This window comes from Vidua macroura, chromosome 14 (assembly GCF_024509145.1).
Source record: "Vidua macroura isolate BioBank_ID:100142 chromosome 14, ASM2450914v1, whole genome shotgun sequence".
Classification (NCBI taxonomy): domain Eukaryota; kingdom Metazoa; phylum Chordata; class Aves; order Passeriformes; family Viduidae; genus Vidua; species Vidua macroura.
In genome coordinates this window covers 1,599,064-1,616,366 of record NC_071584.1, presented here as the reverse complement: position 1 = coordinate 1,616,366, position 17,303 = coordinate 1,599,064, and the positions used below count along the sequence as shown (strand labels likewise).

General features: G+C 60.9%; 3 protein-coding genes across 8 annotated transcripts; 1 reads left to right on the top strand and 2 right to left on the bottom strand.

The window, feature by feature from the left end:
* Positions 1-130: 130 nt before the first annotated feature.
* Positions 131-10,027, bottom strand: PRRG3 (proline rich and Gla domain 3). 6 transcript variants are annotated; one of them, XR_008439353.1, is made up of 5 exons: positions 9,969-10,016; positions 6,814-6,855; positions 6,030-6,610; positions 4,966-5,147; positions 2,990-3,066 (listed from the first exon to the last, which is right to left on the bottom strand). XR_008439353.1 is itself a non-coding variant. In XM_053990094.1 (4 exons), exons 2-4 carry the CDS (start codon positions 6,818-6,820, stop codon positions 1,868-1,870), a joined length of 705 nt encoding a protein of 234 aa, XP_053846069.1. In that variant the 5' UTR covers positions 6,821-6,855; positions 9,969-10,027; the 3' UTR covers positions 131-1,867. The 6 variants fall into 6 exon arrangements, 2 of the variants coding, with proteins under 2 accessions (XP_053846069.1, XP_053846070.1); XR_008439352.1 differs by lacking the exon at positions 2,990-3,066 and adding an exon at positions 4,678-4,866; XM_053990094.1 differs by lacking the exons at positions 4,966-5,147; positions 6,030-6,610 and adding an exon at positions 131-2,404 and having other exon boundaries at positions 2,906-3,066; positions 9,969-10,027.
* Positions 10,028-10,199: 172 nt separating this feature from the next.
* On the bottom strand, positions 10,200-13,714 carry RIPPLY1 (ripply transcriptional repressor 1). The gene is made up of 5 exons (XM_053990103.1): positions 13,654-13,714; positions 11,495-11,785; positions 11,186-11,261; positions 10,685-10,749; positions 10,200-10,604 (listed from the first exon to the last, which is right to left on the bottom strand). Exons 2-5 carry the CDS (start codon positions 11,638-11,640, stop codon positions 10,367-10,369), a joined length of 525 nt encoding a protein of 174 aa, XP_053846078.1. The 5' UTR covers positions 11,641-11,785; positions 13,654-13,714; the 3' UTR covers positions 10,200-10,366.
* CLDN2 (claudin 2) lies at positions 12,986-15,636 on the top strand. Its single transcript, XM_053990096.1, has one exon. It carries the CDS (start codon positions 14,472-14,474, stop codon positions 15,165-15,167), a length of 696 nt encoding a protein of 231 aa, XP_053846071.1. The 5' UTR covers positions 12,986-14,471; the 3' UTR covers positions 15,168-15,636.
* Positions 15,637-17,303: the final 1,667 nt, after the last annotated feature.

Sequence of the window (17,303 nt, the reverse complement as noted above, 5' to 3'; positions counted from 1 at the left end):
TGGATGTGTGGGCTTCACTCCCAGACACTCCCATCCTCACTGGGATCGGTCCAGCAGCCGTGGCAGGGGTTATTGGTGTCACTGTCCCCCACAACACCCTCTGTGGGAAAAAGCCACCCTGTGCCACTCAGACCGTGAGGGTTTTTTAATAAATCCCTTTTCGTTTTTGCACAGAAATATACCAAGTCTTACAGAATACAAACTGCAGGGATAATGACCGAGCATCAAAGACAGAGGATGCGGAGCACCCTTGTGTTTCCCTCCGGTGCTCTCTAGCTCTGGCCCTGACACTGTCAGTTCTCCCCATAACCCCGACCTGCTAAGGCTAGGCAGGGGACAGGCGAGGTGCCAGCATGTCCTGCCCCGAGAGCAGCCACGCTGGGCAGGCCTCAGCTCTGGGCTGAGGGCACCAGCTGCGAGGGCATCACTGGGGCCGGGCGGGATGCAGGCCACTGATGGATGAACAATAGCCTTTTGGTGCTGGTGGAGAGGCTGGTGCTGGGTGAACACCGGGTGCTGGCAGTGCTGGGAGCTTCTGGGCTGCTTCTGGGGGGGTTGGAGGACAACCCTTGTATTAATCCATCAGACATGACTGGGGAAGGACAGCCCCGTTGCCTGGACCCTACAGGCAGCTGCCCAGGGAAAGGGGACACTGATCCCACAGCAAAGCACCTGGCTCTGCCCTGCCCTGGCAACACAACCACCTGAGCAGGCTTGGCCCTGCTCCTGACTGTCAAGGCACGGTCTGTGGTCTTGTGGTTCCTGTCAGCAGGAGTTCCATGCCACAGCCCTGGACACCAAACACTCAGCCCACCTGAGAGCTCAGGAGGAGAGTGGGGTCTCGCATTCCACTGTACCTGCTCTGGAAGACAAAAAGCCCCAAAGAGAGGAGCCAGGCAGGGCAGAGAGGTTTAGGGTAGGGAGAGGGGAGGTTTGGCCTGTCTGCAGGCTCTCTCTCGCCTCTGGGGCAGACACCAGACAGACCACGCTCCAGGAGAGAGCTGAATCCCCATCACTTAAAGCCACGAGACCACATTTGGGTCCGGGTCAGAGAGGACCCCCTTGGCCAGCTCTTCAGCAGCCAGACCTCCAGCTGCTCAGCACCCACAGGGGGAAAGCAGAGAGCATCAGGAAAAGGCCCTGCTACTCCAAAGTCACTTACCTCAAGTACAAGACCACCACAAGCCCTTTCTCCCTTTCCAAAGAGATCTAGGAGATCAGAGAGCGCCTTCTAGCTGCTCCTCCCTGGTCTCCACACAGCAAATATCACTACAAACACCGCCGTGTGGACCGGGCTCCCCCCTCCCACTCGGCAACAAATCCGCATGGAGGAGGCACCATCTCCCCACAGAGCTGGCCCCACCAACTGCAGGGATGGACAAAAACTTGCCACACCAATCCTGCATCTCCATCACCTAATCAGAGCCCTGAGCAGTAGAACAGGGCCCAGGGAGGACATGGGGTGAGGCTGAGCAGCAGCCCAGGGAGGCAGCAAGGCTGCTCTAATCGTGGGAAATGTCATGTCTGTTTGAGGGGGAAGTGAGGAAATCAAATGCACCACGGGGTGACCCCCCACATTGAGCCAGGAACAAGCTGCTGCTCGGCCCTGGCTGCTACAGCACTTACGTGAGCGGGGAGTGAGGGGCAGGAGATGGCTGGCTGGCTCCAGAGCCATGCCACAGCCCTGCCTCACCCCACCTGGGGACAGCTATTTTTGGTTAGGAGGGTAAGGCTATTGTGTGATGGCACCAGATTGTACAGGTGAGACGGGGGCCTGACGAACACCTGAAGGGGGTCCCAGGCATGGCGAGGGGAGGGTGGCTGGGTGAGTGTGAGTGTGTGACGAGGCAGGAGGGAGGCAGACCCGCTATTTGGCCGCGGCAGGGGCCGTGGCCACGATCTCTTCGTACTTGGGCGGAGGGTCATTGTAGGAGACGCTGGTCTCCTCGCCGCTGCTGCTCTCCGGGTGGCCCGTCACCTCCTCGTAGGAAGGCGGGGGCGTGGCACTGGACAGTCTGGAGAGGACGGAGACAGAATGCTCTGGCGGGCACAGGGTGCCCTCTGGCTGGGGGGTGCCCCCGGCTCTGGCATCCCCAGCCCCCCGGCTGCTGGCTTCCCGCTGGTACTGGGTCTCCCCTTGGCTCTGCGACCGCTCCCGGTACACCATGACCCTGGGGAGGCTGCGGCCCGTCCGGCTGGCCAGGTAACGGTTCTGGGCGTAGGAAGGGCGGTGGCGGGTGGCCTTTTGCAGCTGGCACCTCCAGATGATGAAGAGGGCGATGACTATGAGAAGAGCCACTCCCAAGAGGGGCACCACCACGTACATAGCGTCAGAGCGCTCCGTGCTGTGCCCGGGGTCCTTGACAGAGTACACAGAGCTGGTGTAGCCTTTCCAGAACTCCATCTGCGACGGGAACAGAGAAACAACCATCACGTGCTGCAGGTGGGAGAAGGGCCCCAGCCACCACCAGCAATAATCACCGCCCTCCCCAGGCCCACAAAAGGGGCAGCACTGTGGATGTCCCCCACCCCTGAGGTGCTGTGGGAACCAACGCAGAAGGACCCGGGAACATCCCTCAATATCCCACAGCAAGCAGGGAAAAATTTATTCCACACCAAGCCCAGCCTAGAGAATCATGGACAACAGCACAGATTTGCCACACGTGCCACGGGAGCACCAGCTCAACCTGCAGCTGTGGGCAGGGAGTCCTGGCAAAAGCAAGGTGAGGCCATTGCCTAGGAAGGGAAAGCCATGCTGAGAAGTGAAGCCACAACACGCTGCCTGCAGCCAGAAGAGGACAAAGGGAACAGGAGAGGCTGTTCCCCCGGTGCTTTCCTTCTGTCTCCAGCCTGCTGAGGTGCTCCCCTCCCACATGCAGTAGGGAGCAGCTCAGGACAAACGCACCGTCTTCTCCTTGTTCTCAAACACCTCCTTGACCTCCTCATAGCTGCAGACCTCCTCGACGCACTCCCGCTCGATGGTGCCCTGCCGGATCTCCTCCAGGAAGCCATTGGCTCTGGGAAAGCGTTTCAGGAGCGAGTGGGCATTCCTGGCTCCCAAGAACACTGCAACACACAAGGCAGAGACATTCTGAGCAGGGACAGCCCCATACCTGACCTCTGCCCAGCCAGGCTTTCCGACCCAGCTCCCTGATGCCACATGCATCCCCAACACCAAAAACCCAGGGCTACAATCACGTAGGACAGCAGGTAGGACAGCCAGAGTGGCACAGGACAGACTCTTGGGGTCTGCCCAGAGACATATGGCACCGGGAGCCCTCCTGCCAGGGCTGAGTTGCTAGAGACATCAGAAGCAGCAGTTGCAGCCACACAGGGCAACTGAGGAAGAGACAAAAGGCTCCAAAAGTATTTGTTTCCAGCCTTCTGCCCCTGATGGATTTAATCTTTCTGCCCCTTTGCTGCAGGGCAAGGGAGATCCCACTGAGAGAGCAAGACCCCACAGGGCTGGGACACAGAGCTCTGCCAGGACACGGGGCCAGCACCAAGAGGGACTCACAGCCCACAGTTCAGCACAACAGCCTGCTGGAAGCTGGTGTCCCTGCTGTCAGCTGCTCAGGGGTCATGCAAGCTCAGGTGGCATCAAGGACTCTGTTCAGGCCCCAGAGAAACCACTGTCTTCTCCCAGGCCCAGGACAACAAGGGCAAACATCCCCAAAACATGGGGACAGCACAGGGGGATGCGAGTCAGGGGCCTGAGCAACCTCTCCTCACACAGCATCGCATTCTCATCCCCACTGTGTTTTGATGGAGAGGCCTCACAAACTTTCCTCTGCTCCCAAAGCCTGGGAGACTCCTCAAGTCTTCCCACAGCACATGCAGTCCTGAAGCCAGATGGAGCAGGAACAGCACCTTCCTCCCTGCACAGGAGACATCAAAGCCTCTCCTGATATCCTGCAGGAGGGACACCTCCAAGGCTGCAGGAGGCAAGCACCTGCCAGGACCTGCAGCAGCACAGGAGGCAAAGAAGCTGTTTGCTCAGAGAACAGAAACTTCACACAAAACATGATCCTTCCAGGATCCAAACACGCATTTCATGAATGAGTGTTTCCACAACGCTGTTCAACACACTCATCTGTAGGCTGGTTCCAGCTCTTCCCACCAAGCCACAAAATCCTGCTGCTTCCCTTGGGAAGATGAATCAGTTCAGCTGGGTGATCCACAGGAACCTATTTACCTCCTTCACCCTCAGGCTCAGTCTTCCACTGGATCAACAAGGTGAACCCATTCACACAGCAGCAGCATCAAAGGAGGCATGGGGACAGAATCTCCCAGCTGACCAGCTTGGTGCTAACAAAATGCTGGCTCCACAAGCAAAACAGTCAGTGAAAAGCCACCAACTTCTTTCCTTAGGAGCCTTTTGCCAGGGAGAAAGGCAAGTTTCCTTCTGCTTTACCTTCCATGTATCCTGCTGCTGAAACAATACAGCAACGTATTTGTGAGTATTTGGAAATATCAACAGGGACAAGATCATGGTGTAATAAACAACTACTACGGTGCTACACCAGCCTGGGCTTGGAGGCACTGAGCTGCTTTTGTGCTGTGTAGGTGCATTTCCCCCTCGTGATTTATTAATGCCTTGCTTCTCTGAGAGTTTGCAGAGGGCTGAACCACTGAGGTGTGAATGAAGAGCAGCATGAATGATGTGAGTCACAGATCTTCCCTCAGAATCGACTTTATTATGCAAACCATTTTTTTTTTTTTACAAGGACAACCGAAAAAGCTTTTTCAAGAGGCACAGAAGGCATCTTGCAGAAGGGCAGGGATCAGCTTGCCTTGGCTTTCACAGTTGAGGAGGGCTATCCTGGCTGGAGAGGAACAGGCTGGCAGGCTGACCTTGTCTTGAGCCTTTCCAGAAGGAGATGAAATTTTACAAAGACAACATTCATTCTGCAAATGTCCTGTACTTTGCTGGAGAAGTCTGGCCTCACCTCCTTTGCCTCCCACCTTGATCAGGCCGTGGTATAAACTCTCCCCTCCTTGGCACTTGAGCCTGAGACTCGGATTTCAACTTCCTCAGCACATCTTAGAGCAACAGGCTCGGCTGCAGATCTCACTGTCAGGGTTTTCCATCCCTGCAGAAAGCAGTCACTGGACCCCTTCCCTGCTTTGCCATGCTGAGCTGGCCACTAAGGTAGGAAATAAAAACAGACACACAGGCAGGCAGGTATCAAAAGCACTGTCCCAACTGCAAGCATGCTGTGGCAGAGGTGTGTGTTTTTCCCCACATGCAATTTCCTTCAGGGACATAGAAATGGCAGGAGAGCAGAAACTGAGTCACTGCTCCCTCCCCTTGAAAGTGCAGAGAGCTCCCACGTGGCTCGGGACCAGAGCAGGAGAACCACTGGCCCTCAGGAAACGAGCCTCTCATCTCTACTGGATCCCCAGCTGGCATGAAGAGCACATAGCCAAGCAGGTCCTGTCCCCAAACCACGGGGCTGAGGGGACCTGCCCATGCCCAGCAGCCTCAGTGCTGATCCCCTGTGCCTCTCCAAGCCTCCCCACACCAGCTGGAGAACCGGTGCTCAGGAAAGATCAGAGCTTTTAGGCAGGGGAAGCAAGGGCTGGGTTCACCTCATCCCTGCTGGGTTTCCTGGGGTGCTGCTGGCCCCTGGTGGACACCACCCCATGTCTCAGCTGCCCTGCTTGGGGGGGACACCCTGGGGCTGCTTCTCTGGGGAAGGACTGTGGCTGTGCCTGCAGAGGGACAGCCAGGGATGGCAGGGAGCATGTGGTGGAGAACCTGCCCATCACCACATCCCCCCCTGCACATCGGGGCCACCGTGAAGGGGACACTGCCACCACAGGGGACACCTTCCACCAGCAGGACATGCTGGTGAGCCAGCACCTGAGCTCTGGGAAGGAGAAAAGGCAGCAGTGGAGGAAGACAGGGAGCCAGCTGGGCACCCTCCTCATTAACTCAAGATTAAAGCAGCCTTTTAAAAACACTGCCCGAAGATCTCTGCTCCCTCCCGCACCGAGCACAGCACAGATAAAGAAAGAAGGCATACCTGTCATTCCTGGGGTCCTCCTCCTCCCCAGCGTGGCTACTGCCTCCACCTTCACAGCTGGCTCTGGTGACACTCCGAGCAAATCCCGAGATCCCAGACAGATCTCTCCATCTGCCCTTCACTACTGCCGTCCTCCTTACGCTCCCATCACAGCGGGGCACGCAGCCTCCGTGCAGGCTGCCCACGAGAGCCAGGAGGGAGGCTTGAGCCCAGCTCTGGACAGAGCACACAGCTGTCTGCAGCCTCGCCAGGCTCAGCCCATCTTTAGTGCTGGCCCAGCACTGCTCTGGGTGTGCCACAGCGAGCTCGGGGTGGGGCTGAGCTCGGCAGCTTCCACAGAACACAGAGCCCCGGTGCCACCGGCCCCACAGGGCAGTGTGGCCCCCAGGGTGGGCATTGGCAGGGTGCCAGCCATGGGCACGAGGAGCACTGCTGATGAGAGATGTCAGCGCAGACAGGCAGCCCAGAGAGCCCTGGGGAGGCCCGTCCTGCACAGCAAGCACCACACAGAGACAGAAAGGCTGCAGCCTCCGGGTAGTCCCGGAGAGGTCAGACCTTCAGCACCTCCTCTCGACTCCCACCTTGCAGAGGGGAGAGAGAAGCACAAGTCAGGCCGGACCTCAGACCTCACCCAGGGCCCACAGCCGATGGCAGCTGCTCCCCACAGAGAATAACACCCCCCAAAATGCACAGGCACCCCTTTCTTGAGAGGAGGCTGTCAAACATCCCCCTTCTCTCCTCCAACACCACCAGCACCTCTCCGTCTTGCCTGGGGAGCACTTACTTGCCATGCTGCCTCACTCGGCCAAGGGGGGCTCCTGCCTACCTGCAGGGAAGAAAACAGGAGAGTCACTGACAGCTTAAATTTCCAAGCCAGTTTCAAAGCACAAAGCTCCGTTACCCAGGCTCAGATTCACGCAGAAAGCACGGTGCTGAGCGCTGGACCCACGACAGATCCCAGCCCAGCAGTGCCTCTGCAGAGAGCCAAGGATTCCAGCTGCCTCCCTGCTCTTCACCTGCCTGGAGGGGCTGGAAGGGCTCAGGGCACCCTCAGCTCCCAGGGAGAAGCAGGGCCCTTGCAGACCAGCCAAGCAGGAAGAGAAGAACTGGATGAAGGATAGACCCCATTTCTCACCAGCAGACGAGATGACCTGCATGTCAGAGACTGCTGGGAGCAGCCTGGTGCTCTTCCCTTCCACAAGAGATTGATGGATACAGGTGAAGCAATCATCTTATTTTAGAGCAACTTCACAGACGTGCCAGTTCTCACTTCTGCAACTCCTACCCACAATCTGGTTGTTGGGCCAAGCTAAGGGCAGCAGCAAGAGTGACAGAGCTCCCTGCACAGCCAGGACAACAGCTCTCCAGCTGGACAAGCACTCTTTGTGCTTCAAAAGCAAAACTAAACTAAACAAAACAGAAGTTAAACAAAGCTCTGCAGAAGCAGAGGATATCTGCTTGTTTGTCATGCTTTGTCTTCTCCCTGTGCTCAATGCCCCATGGATCAGACTGCCCTGGGCTGACTATTGCTGTGTGTGACACTTGCTGTGACACCTCTGTCAGGAGACAGAGGGGACAGGACTGCCCAGCTCCTGCAGGGATTTACTGCAGATGAAGGAGCAAGCATGGTGAGAAACAGCAGGAACTAAACCACACGCTGGTCCCAGGCCCAGGACTTTAGATATCCAGTTATTCCAAAAGCACTTGGATCTGCTCTGCTGGAGGGAGGTGAGGGACAGCACAGAGCTGTTCACAGGGCCAGCAGGGCTGGAAACACAGTTCTCCTTTCACCTAAAAGGCAGGCACACAGAAGGGCTGATGCTGCACACCAGCACACCTCACAACAGCCACCTTCCAGTAAATGGGGCACCTCTCCTTGCCAACATCAGGTTTGCTGTGCTTTCCAAGGCTCCTACACCATAAAGGGGCAAGAGGGCATGCAAGCCTGGAGCTGTGTCCAGAGAGAGAAAGCAGCTTCTTCCCAACAGTTTGGGAAGCTCAGACTGCAAACCTCAGTCTGGAGTTGAAGCAAGAGCGAGGGAAAGCAGCAAAGCACCAGAAGCACACGGGAGGGGTCTGCTGCCTCCAGTGCCCCAGAGCCCAATCCTGCTTCTCTGAGCCCTTCTGGGGGATGTGAGAGGCCTCTGGATCCATGAATTCCCCCACAGGCTCTGAGCAGGGACCACCTGACCCACTTCTGCTGTCATCAGTTTTTACAAAGAGACCCAAAGCCCCAGGATAAAAGAAAGCACAACACAGAGAGCATGCCACAGTTTCCACACAAACCCTCCTTGTTACGGGCATTCTCCCCCTCTGACGGACAGGAGAACAAAGACACAGAAAGAAGGATATTCTCACGTCACACATCAGGCAACAAATTTAATGCTGTTTGATTTCATTTACACTCTTTTCCTTTCTTCCACGTATCTGTGTCAATGCACCCAGTGCCACAATCAGGGAGGTGCACACAAGCCCCCCAGCCCGAGCAAGGCCGGTGAGAAGGGCAGACGTCCCAAGATGCTGATTTTTATTTCCACATGCAAATTCCTGGCCGCCTCCCCTGGCTCCAGCGAGCAGGAAAAGCTGGAGCAGTGCACACGCCGACGCCAAGGGGAGCAGCATCCCTCCTGCCCCCACGCAAGCTGAGAGAAGCCTGAAGCTGGAGGCTGACCTAGCAGACGCCCACCCATTCCCGATCCCCCCCCTCCGGCTTCCCATCCTCTATAAATACCCCATCGATAGGAGGTTGCTAAGGCAACCGTGAGGAGGCGCGAGGGATGCAGCCATGGGAGTGAGGATGCTGCAGTCGCACATTTGTGTCTCCCCCAGGCTCCCCCCATCTCCGCCCCCGCTCCCGTCACTGCTGCCAGAGGAGGAAATCGTGCCGGGAAAACACGGAGCGCGCGTGGAGCCGGCTCCCCGCGGACCCCGAGGGGACCCGGGGGTCCGCTCTGGGAGGTGGCACCGCCTCGACAGGCTGAGGGTGGCACAGGCACGGGTCGGGGGGACCCACAGCGCCCAGTGACGCGCCACGGCGCGCAGGGAGGATGCCGACTGTGCCAGCATCACGTAGCCGCCGTGCCAGCGGCTCCGCTGGATCCCAGCAATGCTGGGGCTTTTCCGTGCCAAGAGCCACGGCGAGGAGAAGAGGCTACACCGGCTACGCTTGAGAGGGCAGAAAGCCTCGCCCTCCCAAAGCAGCCTCCACACCCCACCCTGCTCCCTGGCTGGTCCTCACGCTGCCCCGGCAGCCCCAGCCCGGCCCCTGTGTGCCCAAACCCAACTCCAAATGACACCCGCTGCGCTCAGCTTCCAGAGCCACCCCACGGCAGGGACCCCCAGCTCATCTGCCACCCCACGGCAGGGACCCCCAGCCCACCTGCCCAGGTGTGCAGGGGCTTTCCAGTGCCCCCTCAGCCTTCAGTGCCACCCCACGGCAGAGCCCTCAAGCCTAAGTGTCACCCCACAGCCGAGACACCCAGCTCACCTGTGACCCCACAACAGGGACCCCCAGCTTACCTGCCACCCCACGGCAGAGCCCCCCCGCCTACCTGTCACCCCAAGCGGGGTCCCCCTCCTCACCTGTCACCCTATAGCGGGGCTCCCTAGCTCACGTGTCACCCCATAGATGGGTCCCCTTCCTCACCTGCCACCCTACAACAGGGACCGCCGTGTCCCCTGTCACCCCACAGCGGGGTCCCCCGCCCACCTCCCCGGCTGTGCGGGATCTTTCCAGCCCCACCCTCCGCCCCACCGACACGTCCTCCTCGTCTCCGCCGCTCTGCCGTTCGCCACGCGCCCAGACCCGCCGCGCCAGTCCCAGGGCTCCCCCCTCCGCGGCACCAGCCCCTTCCCTCCCGCTGCGGCCCCGCAGCCGCGGCCCCACAGCTCCGCTTTCCTGCCCCCGGCCCCGCCGCCGCACCCCGGCCCCGCCGGTACCTCATGGCGGCCCCGCGCCCGCCGCAGCCGCTCCCGCCCGCCGACGGGCCGGGGAGGGGAGGCCCCGCCCCCGCCACGCCCCCGCCCGCCCCTCGGCCAATCGCGCGCCTCCGCCGCCCGCGCGCACCGCCTCCCTCTTGCAATGGGGCTGCAGGGCGGCGGGGTGGGCGGGGCCACGCTCTCCTCCCGCTGCTCGGGATGGATCGACAGCCAATCAGAGCGGGCTGCGGCGGCCGGGCGGTGCCGCGGTGGCGGCCGGGAGTCGTAGTTCTGAGCCCCTCCGCCGTCCCGCGGAGCGCGGGCGCGGCCCGGGGGCGGCCCCGGGAGTTGGCCGGAGCTCCGGCGGGTCTGGCCCCGCTGCCGCACGCAGCGCTGTCTGCCTTCCCCTGCCTGTTGCCTCACGCCGGCCTGCTGAGGCCGGGGCTGCCAGCATTCCGCGGGTGCCCCGCGGTCACGTCCCCTGTCGCTTCCTCCTCTTCATCATCCCTCTCTTCTTCTTCCTCATCCTCCTCCTCCTCCTCCTCGCTGCCCGAGTCCTCATAAAAGAAGAGGGTGGCCTGCACCGGGAAGTTCTCCAGCAGCTTCTCCCCCACGCTGTACAGGTGGTCAAAGGCCTTGGACTTGGGCCAGAGGAGCCTGTGCGGGGAGAGCCGGGGTGAGCCCCCGCCCGCCGCGCCCGCCGCGCCCGCCCGGGGCCCCGGGGCCAGGGCACGTACCTGACCGGGTGCTGGAAGAACGCCAGCGCTTTGCTGGGACCGCCGTCCCCCTCCGCTGCCCGAGCCTGGGGAGACACAGCCGGGTGGTACCGGGCTGCCGCTGCCCGTCCCGCAGGGCGCACGGGCTGGCACCGGGGTGCCACGCAGCCAGCAACCCCCCCCGCCCCCGGCCCGGAGCTGAGGCGCTCACACCGCCGCAGGGAAGCTGGCATCTACCCCCACACCCTCCTGACAGGCTTTTTGCCAGCGTAATCTCTCCCCCGTGCTCCAGAGCTGGTGCCCAGGCATCCCACTAAGGCCGTGAGGAATGCCCGCCCGGCCCGGCCTGGGAACAGGCCCTGTCCCCTCGGGCCCGGCCCGGCCCTGCCCCGGGGATGCTCCAGGGGAGGCGGGCACGGCACAGCCGTGGGACAAAGTGAGCCTCCGGGGCGAGAGCCTGGCTTTCCCCAGCAGGGACCTGACGGCCGTGGGGACGGGCGCAGTGGGGAGTGCCGAACTCACAGCGTCCATCTCCTCCCGCCGCGTCGCGGGTCCCTCCTGGGCCCGGGGCAGCCACGGTCTCCAGAGAGGAAGGGCTCTAGGAGAGAGAGAGAGCAGCTTCAGCGCCACAGCCGCTCACCCTGGCCCGCTCCCCTTTGCCCTGCTCGCCTCACCCGCCCGACCAGCCCTGCCCCAGTGGCAGCACCCTCTGTCCCACCCATGGCCGCTGGGATCAGAGCTGTCCCCAGCACCGCAGCCTTCACCCAAACCCAGCTGGAGCTTCCCCATCCCACCTTCCCCAGCCCCTGCCTGCCCCACTGCCCCCAGTACCTTGTCCCTTGCTCCAGCCCCGGGGGTGGGCAGGCACTGGCCACCGGCACTGGGAGGCCGTGGGCAGTCAGGCGACAGGCAGCAGCTTGCATGGTGGCAGGAGACGCTGTCCCTTCTGACACTGCCGACCCTCGGTGGGGACACATTTATAGCTCAGCCTCGGCCGTGACTCACAAATTCTTTGGGGCAGGGGAGCGAGGGGCTGGCGCTGTGGGGACGGCAGTGTGAAATTTGTCCCAGTTGTGTAAACAGAGGGCCGGGGGGAGGCTGGGGGCGGAGGGGCTGCGATCTCTGGTGGAAAAGCAAAACACAAAAGGGAAAATTTGGACACCATTTGTGAGAAAATCCCCGGGGGGGAACAGGGGAGGGTAGAGACAATTAACAAGGATGATTAAGTGCTCTTTGTAGCCATTTGCATAAGGGAGGCAGGGGAGATGGGAAAGGGATGGGGAACGGTGGGGCAGCATGATGGGTGCGGGATTGGGACAGTGCAATGGGCGTGGGATGGGACTGAGTGTTGGGCATGCCGTGGGCACAGTGTGGTGGGCTTGTGTTGGGCACAAAGGCCATGATGAGGACACTGACGGGCTACAGCGGTGGCAAGCACAGAGCCACCAGGAGGCAGCTGATGGCTCGAGAGAGGCTCAAGAGCGGACAGGGAGGGAGGACACGCGGCAGGGATGGACCCCAGGCACTGTCAGGGCAATGGTCTTGCTCAGGCATCCATGGCCCATCACCCCAGGGAGCTGCCAGATCCCGTTTCCACAGATGGGAGAGCAAGCACTTGCCAGTGTTCCCTGCCCTCTCCTTTGAGTTTTTGAGATGTGGGCCACCCCAGGAGGTACAGAAAAGTTCCTCGATGTGAGAGTGCAAGGCTGATGCAGCCCCTGGCCCCAGCAGGGCCATTCATCCCATCCCTGCCCACTGCCCCTGCCCAAGCACTCGAAGAAAAGTGCCACTGCCAGACCAGTCACCTCCTGCTCCTGGGAGAGTTTCAGTTTGGGACAAGGAAAGAAAATAGCAAATGGTCCCTGCTGTAGCTCTGCTATCAGCACCCAAACACCGCTGTCCAAACGCTGGCCGGACCCGGCTCAGCTCCGAGCACAATTTGTCACCAGAGGCCCTCCCTGCCCCTCTCCATCTGTGGCAGCCGGTGAGCAGGAGGGGGCACGGGGCCAGCACGGCTCTCATTACCTTCCCCATTTGCTCCTCATTTGGGCCAGTAGTCTTACAACAACAAACCCCGTGGAGGACAAGCAGGGCCAGGAAGAGTAAACCAAAAGTTCAGGCTGGCTCTGAGGAGTGGGGAGCTCAACCTGCTGGTGTTTCATTGCCCCTCGAACCCCAATACAGGCAGCACAGCCCAGAGTGGACACATGGATGGTGACACAGTCACCTGCCAGCCACTAAGGCCGTCCAGAAGGATGACAGCAAGCCTCAAACCTGAACCCGTTAGGTGAACCTACCCCAATAATTCACAGACAACCAGCTCCCCAGACCTTCCCGACACCCAAAGGGTTTAATTCTGATCTGCAATAAGCCTCTGACCCAGGAGATTTGCAGGTGGATTGTGCAAAGCTGTAGCTGAACAACTGCAGCCCCTGATCCCCTGGGCTGGGGCCCTGGCTGCTCACCCTGCCCCGAGCAGCCGCCTCCAGTCCTGAGTGACCCCCGGCTGCAGCCACCCTGGGTTCCACCCTGCACCTCCAGCCCCCTCCGTAAGTACCACAGCGCTCCCTCCCTCGCCTTTCTGCACCCTGAGCACCCCGAGCACCCCAGGTGTTTCTTTTCCAGCAGCTGAGACACTGTGGGAGGTCTTGGTTAGAGCACAGGAGAGGAGACGGAAAGCTGGGAAACTTTGGTGCCAAGCATTTGAGGTGGCAGTGGGGGGAACAGGAGCAGGGGGAGGCCCTGGGTGGTGGCAGCACGCTCAGCCAGGAGCGTTCCCAGGGAGAGGGAGGCCACTGGCCGCGGTGCCAGGGCTCAGCCCGGTTTCGCAAGGCACCACAGAAGGAGGAATTTTTAAACAAAGCAGAGGGAAAACAAACCAACCCTCTCCACCACCTCTGCCAACCCCCTCCCCGTCAGTGTACAGGGCTGTGGGCAGGAGGTGGCACTGACACAAAATCCCAGCATGAGCTGCGCCCCGAACTGCTCACCCCTCCACAGGACAGGTCACTCTGCTCGGCTGGCGAAGCATCCCAAAGGAGATGCCAGCCCCGATGTAATTCTGCCCTCTGTGGGCCTCCAGGCTCTCCTGGAGATGCAGGAGTCACTGTCACACGCATCCCTCTCCATCCTTGTCCCCAGCAGCACAGAAAGGCTGATATCCATGGTTCAATCTCAGGTGGCCATGTCCCTTTGTCCCAGAGGAACCTCGGCAGCTCGGGGTGGGTCGTGGGTGACTGCAGATGCCTTGGGTGAGCCCCACGCAGATGGGTATGAGGTGCCATCCCCTTTGCTCAGCCGGGGGAGCTTTGGGTTTACCACATGAAGTCACCTCCAGCGGGTCCCAAATAAGATGGTGCAGCCATAGCTTTTTCGGCTTCCTCAGCTCGAGGCATCACAGAAGACAAGGGACCTCGAGGAAGGCAGTGGGCACTTTTCCCACAGCAGCAGCCGGCTCTCCATCCTGCCCGCGGCGTCAGTGCAGGGGAGGGCTTTGGCGTCCTTCCTGGGCAGCGCTGCTCTGCCTCTGGAGCCTGGCTGGGGAGATAGCGGAGGTGAAAGGGCGCCTGGCGCTCCTCCACGGGCTTGGGTCAATCGTTAATCGGGGAGGGATTGCTTTCCACTCCCGCAGGTAACCTCCCCACGGCTCCCACCCCGCACAAAACCAGCACCCCCGGCAGCGGGGTGGAGCTGCAGCGCTGCGAGCAGAGCCTCTCGCAGGGCCATGGGAACGTGAGCACACGGGAGGGACCTGGGCGACAAGCCGCGAGCCTTGGCTAGGCGACAGAGGTGACAGCCAGCCCCCACCATGGTGTCCATGGGGCTCCAGCTGCTGGGCTACACCGTGGCCTTCCTGGGCTACATCGGCACGCTGACGGCCACGCTGCTGCCCAGCTGGAAGACCAGCTCCTACATCGGCTCCAGCATCGTGACAGCCATCAGCTTCACCAAGGGGCTGTGGATGGAGTGCGCCACGTACAGCACGGGCATCACCCAGTGCGACATCTACAGCTCCCTGCTCAACCTGCCCGCCGACATCCAGGCGGCCCAAGCCCTCATGGTGAGCTCCTGCGCCGTGTCCTCCCTCGCCTGCCTGCTCTCTGTCGTGGGCATGAGGTGCACCGTCTTCAGCCAGGGCTCGCCGGGCAAGGACCGGCTGGCGGTGGCGGGCGGCGCAGTCTTCGTCCTCGGGGGGCTGCTCTGCTTCATCCCGCTGGTGTGGAACATCCACGTGGTGCTGCGGGATTTCCACAACCCCGTCATCCCCGACAGCATGAAGTTCGAGCTCGGGGAGGCTCTTTACCTCGGCATCATCTCCTCCCTGCTCTCCCTCGTCGGCGGCTTCATCCTCTGCACCTCCTGCCCTGCCCGGGACACCACGACCGCCTACTCCAGCGCCTACCAGCCCCAGCTGCTGGCGAGCAAGAGCCCCCAGCCCTCGGTCAGCCAGGTGCAGAAGACCAAGAGTGAAGTCAATTCCTACAACCTGACAGGATATGTGTAGTGGCTGCAGGGGGAAACCAGGCTGGCGCCTCTCCCGGCTCCCCAGAGCGTCCGGGCTGGCACCAAGGGAACGCGGTAAGAGCAGAGGGCACGGCGGCATCGCCCGTGCTCAGCCCTCTCATGTGCTTGGGGGGGTTGACCCCGCTCTCTCCCTGGGATTCTGAGAGCCTTGTGACTGCTTGGAGATCCCAGCTGGTGGCTTACGCTGATGACAGACCCTGAATCCGGCTTCTGTTCTTTACTCCGTGCTGCCAGCTCACAGGCAGCTCCTGGCACGGCGGGACCCCAGCCTGCAGCCCCAATGAACCTGCCTGGAAAGGGGAGTGGGCTTGTGGCCCCAGGGAGTGGCCCGCTGGCCATGGAGGCATCACAGCAGGGTCAAGGGCATGTGCGTGGGTCTGCAGTCGCTGCTGGGGGCGGTTGAGTGCTGGTTGCAAACCGATGTCGCAATAAATACGTCTTTCTAGCCAGACTGTATCCGAGCTTTTCTCTGGCACCGAGGGGCAAACAGGGGGCTGTGGAGGGGGCCAAGAGGTGAAAGGTGCCCCTGGCGCTTGTTCTGGCCGGCCTACCCCACCCCACAGCTGATGGCTTTGTCACCCGGGAGCCCAGGTCGGTGGGAGCACTGCTGAGGGGGAGGAGGGCCACTCCCTGGCACAGTTTGTCCCTGGGCACCACGCTGGGAGGTTGCCACGCACCACTACTGCCAGGGTGCCAGCAGGGACATGCAGAGCTCCCTGTGGGATAATAGCAGGCAGCACCTTCCCTCTGTCCCCCCAGCCCTTCTTGCTTCCAGGAGTGCAGGTGTGATAAGACTGGGATGCCCACAGGGGGATTCATTGCCCCTGTGTGTGGCACACCCAGGTCCCCAGGTGGTGGGCAGCCCTGGCATTCCCACATCCCCATCCCAGTGAGCACTGGCACTCCTGGGGCAAACATGGTCCCAAGGAGCAGAGGCAGCTCGCAGCTATGGTGGAGTCTGAGCAGCCCAGCTCAGCTGCAGAGAGGCCTCACAGGCAGGTTCTGAGCCCCAAGGTCCTTGAAGGGTCTGTCTGGGGAGAAAAATGCCGCCAGTGAGACACTGGAAAGCTGCAAGGGATGGGCAGGCAGGAGCCAAGTGTGTGGAGGGACAGGCTGCGTGGCTGCAGCCCTGCAGGGGAACAGCAGCAGGACATCCACGCAGGCTGCTGGTGGCACTGGGGGATGCTGGCACGTGCCAGGCCATGGCAGGACAGGAGGTGCAGGCAGCCCAGCCCCACAGCCCACCAGGGAGCAAGAACATTTTAATCCATCTGCTGTACCAGTGCCCCACGTGAGAGAACCCCGGCTCGGCTGTGCCACAGCACAGGGCCACCCAGAGACCACCCTGTCCCCCAGGGAGCAGGAGGCCTTGGTCTACCTGCTGGCCCCTCATAAAGCAATTTAGATTAGGAGAGGAAGGGACCATGTCCTCCACTCGAACGTCACCACCGTCACCCTTGCACCAGTGAAATCATGTTTGCTGTGGGGTTAACACGCTCCCGATAACGCTGGGTCGTGCTTTCTCCCCTCCTCAGAGAGCAAGGAGCTACACGGGGACCCGTCCCCAGGGTGACACTCGCTGAAGGGGACCAAGGTGGATCTCGAGGCAAAGGCCAGTGGCCCCATTTCCATGGCCAAGGGACAAAGCACAAAGCACAGCGTGAACCAGCTGAGTTATTTATTCCTGCCCCGGGGGTAAAGAGTGCCCTGGGGCACGCAAGAGGCTTAACCTGCTGGTGCAGCCCCCCCAGGAGATGCTGCAAGTTCTGAGGATCCTTTGGCCATAAATGGTTTTTATTCTGGGCAGCTGGTGGTGAGAGTGGGAGAGAAAATAGTTGGCACAAAATGCCACACCTTAAAGAGGAGGAATTCCTGGGCACTGGGTCCTTGCCCCTCGCCTCCCACCGCTGTCTGCGGGCAGAGGCCGAGCTAATTAAACAAAGGGGCATTTGAAACGCTCAGAGCTTGATTGGTGCTGGGCTTATTAATGCTTTAATTCAAGGAGCAGAAGGGAAGCTTCCCCCAGAAGGAGAAAGGCTGCTGGCACAGGCAGAGGCAGGCAGAGCTCAGAGCTGGGGCACAGAAACACCCATCACACTGGAACAGGGACCAGTTC